General features: G+C 37.9%; 1 protein-coding gene across 6 annotated transcripts in view; it reads right to left on the reverse strand.

The window, feature by feature from the left end:
- The window catches only part of HMGN3 (high mobility group nucleosomal binding domain 3), a 32,624-nt gene extending 19,131 nt beyond the window's left edge, over positions 1 to 13,493 (reverse strand). For all 6 annotated transcript variants that reach the window (XM_017971225.4, XM_002746751.5, XM_002746750.6 and 3 more), the window contains exon 1: positions 13,344 to 13,493. In XM_017971225.4, the coding sequence (XP_017826714.3) occupies positions 13,344 to 13,358 (15 nt within the window). In that variant the 5' untranslated portion in view covers positions 13,359 to 13,493. The remainder of the gene's footprint in view (positions 1 to 13,343) is intronic.
- Between the last annotated feature and the right edge of the window lie 1,083 nt (positions 13,494 to 14,576).

Below are 14,576 nucleotides of genomic sequence, written 5' to 3' on the forward strand. Positions count from 1 at the left end.
AGGAAAACTGTCAACGTAGAATTCTATACCTAGCTATCACTCAAGACTGGTGGCAAAATAAAGCCATTTCAGAATACAAATATAAAGAGAGCTCACTCACAAAAAAATCCTTTCTTTCAACAAGAATCTATTACTAAAGGATCAAATCTAGCAATAAGAAAAATGAATCTAGAAGGAAGGAAAAGTATATAAGAAAAAAATGTTAAAAATATACTAATAAATCTAATTACTAACTGTAAATAACATTACCTATTGTGTGTGTTTTTAGTTTCAATAGCAATTCTAGAGAAGTTCTGTCCTACAGAAATATAACATATAATTTTAGATTTTCTAATTGCCACATCAAAAAAGCATAAAAACAGATGAAATTAATTTCAATATTTTATTTAACTGAATATATCTAAAACTTTAGTATTTCACCTGGTAACTAATGCCAAAAAATGATTAATGAGATATTTCACAGACTTTTTTTATACTAAATCTTTAAAATCCAGTGTTCATTTTATACTTAGAGCACATCTTAAATGCTAAATTTTATCAGGAACATCTAAATATGCATTTAAAATTCATAAAATTCATAGTAGTTTCACCCAGGTTGTTCCAAACATTTACAATTTTCCAATAGCGGATTCTAATATCAGTTTTTAAATAAAATAAAAAATTCCGCTCCTCATTCTTCTTAAGTGCTTAATAAATTCATGCAGCTAATGGCTACCACACTGCACAGCACAGCTTTAGACAATAACAACCATGAAAGATAGAAGTGGGGTCAGTAGATAAGAAGTTAAAGGATATTACCTGGTTTTGTTCTGGAGGATGATACAGATAGAAAGTAATTTTAGACTTTGTTAAAATAAACTTAAAGTTATTAAAAAATTTAAAAACAGAAATAAGATCTATAAACTTCAGTGGAATAAAGCACATTTACCAATAAAAAGCAGGAAAGTAAAGAACAAAATAAAGGAAAACAGAATAGAAAACATAAAAAGTCCAAATATATCAGCAATCGCAATATACCTAAACAAAGCATACCCCTCCATTATGGTCAAGTGACAGAGGGAAGAAACAGAGTAACACATGTACACAATTGTACTTCTATAAATTTTTTTTTTTAGATGGAGTCCTGTTCTTGTCACCATGATCTTGGCTCACTGCAACCTCCACCTCCCAGTTCTAGCAATTCTCCTGCCTCAGACGCCTGAGTGGCTGGGATTACAGGCGCCTGCCAACATGCCCCACTAATTTTTTTTGTATTTTTAGTAAGATGGGGTTCCACCATGTTGGCCAGTCTGGTCTCGAACTCCTGACCTTGTGATCTGCCCACCTGAGCCTCTCAAAGTGCTGGGATTACTGGCCTGAGCCACTGTGCCTGCTAATTTTCTTTTTTTGTTTTCTCACTCAGTCACCAAGGCTGGACTGCAATGGTGTGATCTCGGCTCACTGCAAACTCTACCTCCTGGGTTCAAGCAATTCTCCTGCCTCATTCTCTGGAGTAGCTGGGATTACAAGAACATGGCCCCACCCCCAGCTAATTTGTATATTTTTAGTAGAGATCGGGTTTCATCACATTGGTCAGGCTGGTCTCAAACTCCTGACCTCAGGTGAGCCACCCACTTCAGCCTCCCAACATGCTGGGATTACAGGCAGGAGCCACTGCACCCGGCCACTTACACAAATTTTAGAACATGCACCAATCAATATGAGAGATGGGTGGAGTGTCATAAAGACATAGAAACAAGAACCAGAAGAATACACAACTAATTCATAATGATGGCTATCTCCATGGGGGCTGACAAAGAAAAGGAAACCAAGGGGGTGTTTCAAAGATTAAAAATTGTAATTAAGGGGTAAAGGAAAACAATGAGAAGTAGTCAGAATGTAGTTTGTTAAAATATGTATTAAATAAAATACATATGGAACTTAAGGAATCTTTAAAGCTTTCCATTTAGATCACTTTGTCTTTGGTACATTTATCCTCCATATACAGCATGCTTTACTTTTCACACCAAGAATTTCTACAATGTAGAACTAATTCTGTCCAATATTATTAAAAAATCCATAGTTTATACCTAAAACAGAGACAAAGAAAGAGCAAAAAGAAAAAGAAATAAGAAAACCAATACCTCTCAAATCGAGCAGTTCATGATGTAATCTGAGTAAATTATAAGAGTCAGATTTGAATATTCAAAACAATAAATACTTAGGTGAGGAAACTGTGTATGTATATCTTGTACATAACCCTACTGTCCACTAGTTACTGAAATACCTAGAAGACTTCATGTTAATAATGCTCCTCTCTTACCAAGAACAGGACTGAACCCTGAGGCCAGCTTTAGGGCAGGATCACAAATAATAATGCCTTGTTGGGTAACTTTCTATGACTGGCACCTAGAAACCATGTCACCAGCCTATATTGTAATAAAGACATTTTAAACAAGTGAATACTCATGTTTACATAACTCCTGATTCCTCCTCGTCTCATTCATTAGGTACTGTAGTTAAAAATACATGCAATTATTAGAAATAAACATACATATGAAGTATTATGGTGTGATGGTTAACAGCAAAATGTCTCAGTAAAACAGCTTGGTCAGAATGCTGCTGGTTCTATCACTTCCTAGCTGTGTGACACACAGGAAATTTCTTAATCTCACTAAATCCCAATATTTTCCCCTGTGTTTGAGAAAGCTGCAGGGCTCACTGATTAAGATCACAGGCTCTAGAGCCAGACTTCAGAAGTGAAATCCCAACTCAGCAATTCCTTCTCACAGGTGGTTTGAGGAAGTCTGTTAACCACTTGGTGCTTCAATTTTCTCATATGTAAAATGAGAACGGGAAGAGGACACAACTTACTGAGTGGTTGGAAGAATTAACATTATTAATGTAAAGTGCTAAGAACAGCCTGACTCATAGAAAAAGACCTCTCTCTTAGCTGTGAGATGACATTGCCTCACTGAACTGCTGTGAGAATAAAATGAAATTATAGTATAATACTTCTCACACATTTTTATCTAATAATTTCATGTATTTTTATTTAAACTAAGGTACATTATGAATATAAAACACTTAGGTCTGGTACATCCAAGCATTCAATAAATAACTCAATTTTTAAATTAATTCAGTTTTAATAGTAGTAAGTATATTTGTGTTAATTACTGACATACATTTCTCTTAAAATATTACATTTGGAGCCAATTTTGAAATTTAAAACCACTTTTCCATCTTCCTACTTCTGAATATATATATAATTTACTTTATGTGTGACCAAATACATATTTGCCTTGGGCATATCTAAATAGCCCTGTTTCTGGACATGCCCACAAGGTAGAATAATACCAGATTCAACAAATACCTGTACCAAGAATCTCTACATGATTTGACTGAATTCTTCTAAGAAGACAGTGAAATGTACAATAAATAAGTAACCAGTGGAAAGGAATTCAACATTTTGATTTTGTTTGTTAACTTCGACAGTGATTTTTAAATTACTCAGGAGACTAACATCATATTTCAACACTCTAGGTACTGTGAAAGCAGACAGCTTAAATGATGTTTATTTCAGTCACCATTTCCAAATTGTGCCCTGCAGGAAACTGGAATATATTTAACTCTGGTGTAAACAAAAGCAACATTTTAGGAGAAAAATATAAGAAAAGAGGATCACTTGGTAACTGATCTTCCAAGGGAATTTTAATGTTATATCAAGATATTTTTAAACATATTTTTTTCCATGAGAAAAATCAACCATGTAAAAATACACAAGATTAAAGCTTATACTTTTTCAAAAACACTCCATTTGTTACTTGGTGGTTGAACATGTATTCCTATAATTGCAGTGAATTCGACATCTGGGTAGGATCTACTTGCTCCCTACTACTCATTGTGTACACCATTTGTCATCCCACAAAGTGGAGGCCCAGTGCTGTTAGAAGCCTGTTGTTTCACTGTGGGTCTCATAATAATTAAAAAGCTCATCATCACAACATCATATATCCATTGATTGTTTTACACATACCAGGCACTGGGCTAAGTTCTTTGCATTCAACACCTCAATCAATTCTCATAATAATGCAATGAAATAGAGCATATTATTACTCCCATTGTACAAATGAGAAAACTGAGTCTTAGAGAATTAGGAATTTAGCAACTTAGGGAGAGGTTAAGGAATCTACCATATATCATATAGCTAATAAACAGCAAATGCCAGAACCATACTGGAGTTGTCCCCTCTATATGAAATAATTAAACCTACTTACAATGAAATGATTAAACTTATTACTTCCTTCCTTTGAAAACAATTTATTCATCCATTTGTTCTACAAATATTTACACTACCTGTGCTAGGTGCTATGGGGGATGAAAGAAAGATCAGAGCCATGAATGACTTCACGGTAAAGTCAAATTAGGATTACAAAACAAAATTAATTCAAAAATAGGCAATCACTCAAGTAACTTGTGCCGATTTAGAAACACAGTGCCAGACAACTTCTGGAACATAACAGGGTGGTTAAAAGCTATAACCCCTGACCCTTTTAATCAAACAACACTCTTTCACAGTGTTTCTTCTTTGGACATTCAGCCTGGCTAAACCTTTGAATGTTCACTGCTCATAGCTTCTCTTGTGGCTCATTATCACTTTCTTCTATGAATTATAAATACTTGTGTATGTGTTCTACCTATCCCATTAGACTGAAAAATTCTTAAAAACAAGGGCACTTACTCATTTGAGTTGAAAAAAACAGTAATTTTTCATTTAATTTCCCAAGGTGATATCTTGCATAAAGATGATGCCCAATGAATGTTTAACATGGAGTGAATTAATAATTAAATGTACAGCCCCACCATTTTGGAGCCTTTACCCAAATATAGATTCCATATCAATATGTAACTCAATTAAATGCAGCAAGCATTTACGGATGTCAGGCCCTTTCATATTCAGACAGGGAAACTCAATATTGCTAAGAAAGCAATTCTTTCCAAACTGATTTATAGATTCAATTCAATCTCTATCAAAATAATGGCAGACTTTTTTTTTGTAGAAATGTATAAGGTGATTCTAAAATTTACATGAAAACATAAAAGACCAAATAGCCAGAAACGATTTTGGGGAAAAAGTAACAAAAAGTGAAAAATTGACATTACCAGATTTTAAATCTTAATATAAAACCATAGTAATCAAGATATCAAAACAGTGTAGTTTTTCCGTCCTTTTGAGACAGGGTCTCACTCTGTTGCCCAGGCTGGAGTGTAGTGGCGCGATCTTGGCTCACAGCAGCTTAAACCTCCAGGGCTAAAGAGATCCTCCAGCCTCAGCTTCCTGAGCAGCTGCCACTACAGGTGCACCCCATGATGGTCAGCTAATTTTTAAATTTTATGTAGAGATGAGGTCTTGCTATGTGGCCCAAGCTGGTCTCAAACTCCTGACCCCAAGTAGTCCTCCTGTCTCAGCCTCTAAAAATGTTGGGATTACAGGTGTGAGCCACTGAGACTACCCAAGATAATGTAGTACTGGTGTAAGAACATACATACAGATCATAGAACATAATTGAGTGACCAGAAATAAAATTTTACATTTATGACAGAGTTTCAACAAAGGTGCCTAGAGAATTCAGTGGAGAAAGGATGGTGTTTTCAACAAATGGTGCTGATAATTGGATTTCTACAGTAAAAAAATAAATTTAAATCCTAATCTCATACCATATAAAAAATTAACTTAAAATGGATCAGATACCTAAATATAAGAGTTAAAAGTATAAAACCTCTAGGAGAAAATATCCATAACCTTTAATTAGGCAAAGATTTATTAGATATAACACTAAATGGATTTCAACAAAATTTAAAACTTGTTATTCAAAAGACACCATTAAGAAAAAAAAAAATTTAATCACAAACTGGGAGAATATAACTATCAATCATATTTACAATAAGGGACTTCTATCTCAGACATATAAAAAACTCTTACAAATCAATAATAAGACAACCCAATTAAATATAGGCAAAATATCTGAATAGACATTTCACATATGATATACTTTATGCTAGTAAACACACAAAAAGATGCTTATTGTTAGTAGTTACTATAGAAATATAAATGAAAATTCATTAGGATGTCTATAAGCAAAAAATGAACAATACCAAGTATGAACAAGTATGTTGGAACTAGAACTCATGTACTCTGGAAAACAGTTTGGAGGTTCCTTAAAATGTTAAATGGTGACTTTCATACACCCACCAGTTCTACTCTTAGAAATCTTCTGAAGAGAAATGAAAATATATGTTCATGCAATAGCTTACGTACAAATATTCATGGCCACATAATATATAATTCTAACCTGGAACAATCCAAATGTCCATCAACTTATGAAAGAATAAACAAAAAGTAGAATATCCATACAATGGAATACCATTGGACTATAAAGAAAGATGTAATGATGCATGCTACAGCACATAGTGATCTCAAAGATATTATGCTGAGTAAAAAAAAATCAGTCATAAAAGACTACACATTGTATCATTTCTTTTATATAAAATTTCCAGAAATGTTTAATCTAGAAACAGGAAAAGTAGATTAGTGCCTGGGACTAGGCTGGGAGTGGGGATAGGCTATAAACTCCATGAGGGACCTTTGTGGAATGATGGAAATGTTTCAAAACTGGATTATGATAATGGTTGCACAACTCTATACTTTACTGAAAATCCCTGAATTGTATAAATTGAATGGATGAATGGACTTTACAATAAGTAAATAATACTTCAATAGATATTTTAATTAAGAGTGCTAAGTGGCTATATCCCTCAGCACTAGCCAGTACCTCTACTTTTAATCTTTTTTTAAACCAGATTGGTTATTTTAAAAAATTACATCTCATTATTCTTAGTAATGTACATTTCTTTGATTTCTAGTAAAACTAAACATTTATGTCTACTTAGTCTTCATTATTTTCCTATAAAGATATACATCTTTTCCACAAGGAAATGTGGGATGCTATCTTTTTAAAATAGTAAACCTTTTCAGTATATGTGGTACAAATATTTTTCCCAGTTTTTCATAAATTTAAAATTTTTGTTAACATTTTTTTTTTTGCCACCTTGAAATATTCATTTTCATGTAGCCAAATTTATCTGTGTTTTCATTTACAGTTTCTGTTTTTGGTGTTATGACAAGTAATATTCTTTTCAAAATTAACTATCACAAACCTTGATCACTGTTAGTTAAGCATCTCCTGTGTTAATAAGTCCAATGCCACTGCTACTGGGCCTTCCATTCCAAGGAAACAGATAAAAACCTAATTTTGAATTTCAAAGCTAGAAGCAGATGGGCTTTCCTTCCTTAAACCTTTAAGTATCAAGAGACATGACTGTTTACATGCCAAATTCATGGAAAATTGCCTCATTAGAGAATTTCTGATGTGATACATTAGACATTTAAAATAGTTCTAGTGATAAGGAACTGGAAACTATTAATTAAAAGAAAGATGTAAAAATGTATTTCCTGTGGCTAATCATGCCAGGACTGTGATTCTAGGCCTCGCTGTCTGATATCTCTTTGTAGAACATCAAATCATCACATAACACACATAACAACATGACCACTGTGGGCATTTGTGGATGTCTGACCAGAACAGTCTAGAACTCAATCACTCATTGTCTCACTACCACCTGAGTCCATGAAATGTTATCATTTCCTTTGTAATTCCACTCATCCACCACCTGTTACCTGATACAGGAAACTCACTTTATTTACATCTCACAAACTTAGAGATTAATATGCACTGAAGAACTCTTCACTAAGTGCTGTATTACTTCACAAAATACTATAGTATTTATAACAAACCATTTGACTTAATGTACCTATGACTATCACACACAAAGACACACATAAAAATTACAAAGAGGATAAGGATCCAAGATGGCCGATCGCTAACATCCTGGGATTGCAGCTCTCAGGGAAGGCGCGGAGAACTAGAGGACGCCACACTTTCAGACAAATTCTTGTCGCTCACGGAGCAGGAGATCCCCCAGTGGAGGAAACACACGGGTGGCCAGCGCAACTCTCGTGGCCGGTGCAGTGGTTCCGCTGGCACCTCGGCGCAGCTCTCGGAGCAAAGTAAACAGGTTCGGAGGACCTGCACGGGTCCCCAGCAGGACACCAGAGCCGGGCGCAGCCGCTGTGACGGCACCTCGGTGCGAGAGCGCTCGGCCCAGAGTAAACAGGACCGGTTCCCCTTCTGACTGAGGTTTGGAGCCCCGGGAAGGCAGAGTCGCCTACTACGGACACAAGAAGGAAGCCTGACAGGAGAATCCTGGGCAGAAAAGCACCATCAGTTTTAACGCAGCTGCTCTGGCCCTGGGAACTAACAATCTGGACGCCCACTCAAGAGACCTAATCTGAAAGTTGGTAATTTCAAAGATGACAGGAGGATAAATTTACAATGACGGGAAGAAACCAGCGTAAAAAAGCTGAGAATACTCAAAATCAGAACGCCTCTCCCTCTAAAGATGATCACAGTTCCACATCAACAATGGAACAAGGCTTGATGGAGAATGAGCACATCCCAATGACAGAATCACTCTTCAAGGAATGGATAATAAGAAACTTCGGTGAGTTAAAAGACCATGTTGTAGCCCAATGTAAAGAAACTAGGAACTTTGAAAAAAGGTTTGATGAAATCCTATTGAGAATAGACAACTTAGAGCGGAGTATGAGTGAATTAATGGAACTGAAGAATACAATACAGGAACTCCGAGAAGTATGCACAGGTTTAAACACTCGAATTGTTCAAGCAGAAGAAGGGATATCAGAGGTCAAAGTCCAACTTAATGAAATAAAACGTGAAGAAAAGATTAGAGAAAAAAGGATAAAAAGGAATGAGCAAAGTCTCCAAGAAATGTGGGACTATGTGAAAAGACCAAATTTACGTTTGATAGGTGTACCTGAATGCAACGGAGAGAATGAATCCAAGCTGGAAAATACCCTTCAGGATATTATTCAGGAAAATTTTCCTAAACTAGCAAAGCAGGTCAAAATTCAACCCCAGGAAATACAGAGAACACCACAAAGATATTCCTCAAGAAGAGCAACCCCAAGGCACATAATCGTTAGATTCACCAGGGTGGAAACGAAGGAGAAAATACTAAGGGCAGCCAGAGAGAAAGGTCATGTTACCCACAAAGGCAAGCTTATCAGACTTACAGCAGATCTCTCAGCAGAAACTCTACAAGCCGAAGAGAGTGGGGGCCAATATTCAACATTCTCAAAGAACAGAACCTTCAGCCCAGAATTTCATATCCAGCCAAACTAAGCTTCACAACTGAAGGAAAAATAAAATCTTTTATGAACAAGCAAGAACTCAGAGATTTTATTACCACCAGGCCTGCTTTACAAGAGCTTCTGAAAGAAGCATTACACATAGAAAGAAACAACCAGTATTAGCCTTTCTAAAAATACACCAAAAAGTAAAGAGCACCAACATAAAGAAGAATTTACACCAACTAATGGATAAAACAGCCAGTCAACATCAAATGGCAGTAACCCTAAATTTAAATTGACTAAATCCCCCAATCAAAAGACACAGCCAAAACCCAATGGCATGTTACATCCAGACCTGTTTCACATGCAAGGATACACAAAGACTCAAAACAAAGGGATGGAGAAAGATTTACCAACCAAATGGAGAGCAAAAATAAATAATAAATAAATAAGCAGGAGTTGCAATTCTCGTGTCGGAGAAAATAGATTTTAAAGCAACAAAGATATAGTGGTAAAAGGATCAATGCAACAACAAGAGCTAACGATCCTAACACCCAGATACGAGACTTAGATTCAATGAGACAGAAAGTTAATAAGGATATCATGGACTCGAACTCAGATCTGGAACAAGTAAACTTAATAAATATTTATAGAGCTCTCCACTTCAAATACACAAAATATACATTCTTGTCAATACCACATCACACCTACCCGTAAGTTTAAATGAAACATTGATTGGCTATTATTAATACTCAATTTTTTTCAAAATAAAGCAATATTTCCATTTACTCTCCCTCTTTCTCTTCCTCTTTCTTCCTCTCCTTTACTTTTTTTTTTTTTTCTTTCCTTCTCTCAAAAAAAAAAAAGAAATCAACTTGTAAACCTCTAGATCCAGGTCGGCAATGTCTCTCTCATTGCTTGATTTCCTTCCTTCCCTTCCCTCCCTCCCTCCCTCCCCGCTTCCTCCCTTCCTTCCTTCCTTCCTTCATCCCTTCCTTCCTCCCTACCGTCCTTCTTCCCTCCCTCCCCGCTTCCTCCCTTCCTTCCTTCCTTCATCCCTTCCTTCCTCCCTACCGTCCTTCTTCCCTCCCTTCCTGCCTTCCTCCCCCCCTCAAAAAAAAAGAAAAAAAAAAATTACCAAGAAATGTCATGAGAACATTTTAATATTAATGCAGATGATATTACAGCCCTGAAGTTGCATAACTGAGGGCTGGTCATGTTAAGATACAATCAGGAGACACATCTGAATACCTGGTAACCAAAAATGACTCTGACCTCTTCTTTGTATATTTGAGTTGTACCCACACTTTTAAGGCCAGCCCAAAGTTAACTTTCTTTCCTTATCTTTCCTACTGCTTGTGAAATCTATAACTACACATTCTGGAACATATACACAGCCTTATGTTATTCAACTGTTTTGTGCCTGCTAGTCTTATCACCTTATCAAACACAAGCTCCAACAGGGCAAAAACAGTATGTTCCTGTAGCATTAAAACAGGGATAGGATTCCAGATGTTTTCATTGACTTTATCTGTCCCACTTCTTGCTCTGCAGAACAACTTACTCAAATGCTCATTAAATAACATTTCTTGATTTCTAGGAAAAGTTGATCCAGGGGGCTATGAAGGCAAAAAAAAGAAATACTATGGGGACATTTTAAAAGTTTCTTATATTGTAGAGCAGACAGTTCTTTAGTCAAGAAAAATATTGTGTAGTATGTAAATGCTTTGGCAATTACCCCAGCTTTAAAGATGTTGAAGAGCTATGCATGGATTGCCTCCAATTCTTTCTTGTATTTAAGCAGACTTTACCTAATAACAGCGGTTTCTCACGTAAGTTCCACTGAATTTCAGGATTCCATGAGGCTGCTCTAATATTTGACTGATAGATGGGCTGGCAATGATCACTGTGTTTAATCTGAGGTTGTTCTTGCTCAGGTGCCAACTGAGGTCTTTAGGCTTTAGTTATAAACAGAAAGCCTTCCTATTAATCAAGGAGAAGTTTTCCATCACTGGAGAACACTCTGATGTCCTGAAGGATGACACACACGTGCCTGTACAGAGTTTAGCCCCTAGTCTCAGGACTACTGGCTAGCTTATACATGGGGGTCCCCTGCCTTCCAAAGAAATAAAACCATAATTGTTATTTTACTGTTCTTTTCCTCTTCCCTCTATCGCCTTGAAAGAGATAGACGTTCCCCTGTAAGAACAATGGTTTCAGCAACTCCGGCCCTTGAATAAACAGCTAGGAAGGGTTCCATCATCAGGGTCCATTATATATAAAGTATGCACACCTAACCTACTGTTTATGTAAACATTTGTTGATAATTCCCAGGAAAAAAAAGATGGCCCCCAGCTCACTTACTCTGTAACCCATATCTTGATTAGTTCCTTTAAGGGAATGCCTCTACTAGCATTCCCAACCCATCATTAACCCTCAGTCAAAATGATGACAATGGTGACATCATTTAATATTCTAATTCTAGTAAAACAGGGCTAGGAAATACTTTCATAAAATGTAAGTTTAAATAATAAATCTCAAGTATTAGTCTTCTTAATATGCCATCTGTCTTCTTAAACTGGGAGTACCTTTGGATTTCCTAAACTCCTCTTGACTCACCTTTTCCTAAATGAGAACATAATGGGTGAGAATAAGACTTCGGCATCTATAGTATCTGATCAAATCTTTACTAGTAGTTATTGGTTGGTGAGATGCAGGACAATTTATTTCTTTAAGTCTCAGCTGAATGAGGATAACACTGCTTAAGGTGTTCTGAGATTAAATGAGATAATGCAAATCAAATTCTGCATAGCGTGAGACACACAGTATGTGCACAACAAGCTAAGACTTTTAAACACTTTCAATTACTATTATTTTTAAAAAGTGGAGTAGGAGGCAAGTTTCCACCCAATTCTCAGTAATAACATATAAGGAAAAAGCTTCTGAATTTTTTAAACTTCAGTATTTTAAAGTAATGCAGTCACTCACATACACAAATTAGTCCATGGTCTTTGATAAAACAGGATATTAGGCATAATTTTGCTTCAAACTGAATATCCACACTCATTGACCCCGTTGGAAACACTGAGGCTGGCGATGGGAGGATGCAAAGCACTTGCCCAGAAACCAGCCATCATACACTGGTTTCTCAGGGAGGAGGAAAGCCTTCCCTTCCTTCCCAGGGAAAGTCGCAGCCCCACCCCGAGGCAGATTTATGTCTCCGAACGTGGTAGTCGGTGTCCGGGGCCTGCACAGAAGCGGACAGTCCGCAGGGGGCGGAAGATGGGACAAAAATGACTCCAGTTCGCTTTACAGGCAGAGGGGCAGACAGCGCACGAACCCCACCTTCCCCAACTGAGTGTGGGTTCCAGTCACTGGGGAGGACCTGTTGGCCCCCTGACCTTGGACGAGCCATATTGGATACACTGGCGCTGTCCCGCCTTCCACGCTGCCAACTCCGCTGCTCTCGCCGTGAAGTGCGGGTAGGTCCAGGCCGCCAGGCCCCGCCTCGCCGGTCCCAGCCCTGATTGACACTGGAGTTGGTACATACGGGTCTGCCGCGGAGGCGAGCAGGAGGGTGAGCGCTATTTTAAACATGGCTTTCTGTCTCCCTTAGCCTCGGAGCGACCACGGCGGCGCAGCCAGCCGCGGGCGCAGCCGCAAGGGAATAACCCCATCATCTGCCCGATTTATTTTCTTCCCTCTCCCTATGTTTGGACGTGTTTTTCTCCCCTCTCTGTTTTTCCTTCACACTAATTCACAACCTGGCAGTTTGCAAAGAGGACATTCCCCTTTGGAATGGAAAGCCGCTTTTGCTTCTTGTCGGGGGAAACCATTCCAGCAAGAATGAGTTCAAAAAGAGGGGAATCCGCGTCACTGGAGAGAAAGTAACATTCAGAGATCGACGAGGACAGAGGGAGGGGGAGAGGGAGAGAGGAATGTCTGCAACAGGCATCTAAAAACAAGTGTGGAGGAGCAGAGATTGCCAATCCCCAGGTTTCTACCGCGCGCATTCTGCGTGAGCCATTACAATGCCAGGATTCACTGTAAGCACAATTTTAAGGCCTTTTAAATCTTTTTGGGTAAGACTTACCTTTCTCTTCGGCATAATGCCTATGTCGGTGAAGCGAAAAGTAAAGCAACCGGCTGGAACTGCTGGCGCCACCGCTGGATGCTGCCTCTGCTGCTGCAGCTGCTCACGCGCAGGGCACGGCGTAGCCCGGCCTCTTCGACCTGCACCTCCGCGGCTCCCTCCGGGGGCCCTCTGCTCGCCTCCCTGCTGCTCCAATGAGGAGCCCCGCCAGCCAGCCGCGAAGCCCCATTGGCCGAGTCAACGTTCTAAATTCCACGAGGGCACGCCCACCTCCGCACGCAGTACGCGCTGTTGTAGTTTCCACTTCACCGAAAAAAAATCTGCCTGGCGACTGAGCATGCCCAGTTGAACTAGTAGCCCCCAGGCCACACAATCCTGAAGTTTCATTGTTTCACTGCTCTCTCTTGGAGATTGCAAGAGTAAGAACAGTGTGTGCCTTCATAGGAAGGAAAAAAGCGTAACAATGAACACGTAAACTTTATAATGTAAGTATATACACAGCAGGTACTTTATACATTTCCTAGAGTGGGAAGGTACTCTGTTCTGGAAGAGCGTAAAAACCTCTAAACGTCTGTTTCCTCCTCTAGATATAGAGTGACAAGAGTCGCTAAAATAGCTCTAATTTTCTAAAATCTGTGATTATAAATCACTCACTAATTCAGCCAACTTCAAACTAGATGTGAAGAGGAAAAGGACACGTTTATTATGGAAATTAGGAAAAGAAAGAACAAGGTAAAAACTGATTATTTTATATTTGAAACATATATTTGAATCACACCTGTCATGTTACACCTTATGCATAATGTTTCTTAACGTTCTGCAAGGCATAAAATGAGCATTGCAAAAATACTTGTGAATTCATTTTATGAGACCAGATTTACTCTGCTATCAAAACCAGTGAAAGACGTCAAAAGAAAAGAGAGTTACAGACCAATATCTCTCATAAAATCAACACAAGAGTCATGAACAAAAATTTAGTAAATGAAACTCAACAACATTTAAAGGGACAATACGTCATGACCCATGGGGTTTATCTTAGAAATGCAAAGTTGCTTTTTTAATATCTGAGAATCAATCAATGTAATTTGCAGAATTAATAGACTAAAGGGGGAAAACAATCCTTTTCGCAGATGCAGGAAAACTGCTACTTGAATGGGTAAGCTAATTGTGATGAACACATACAGTGGAATACTACTCAGCAATAAAAAGGAATAAATTTTTCAACATGGAAAA

Source organism: Callithrix jacchus, chromosome 4 (assembly GCF_049354715.1).
Source record: "Callithrix jacchus isolate 240 chromosome 4, calJac240_pri, whole genome shotgun sequence".
Classification (NCBI taxonomy): domain Eukaryota; kingdom Metazoa; phylum Chordata; class Mammalia; order Primates; family Cebidae; genus Callithrix; species Callithrix jacchus.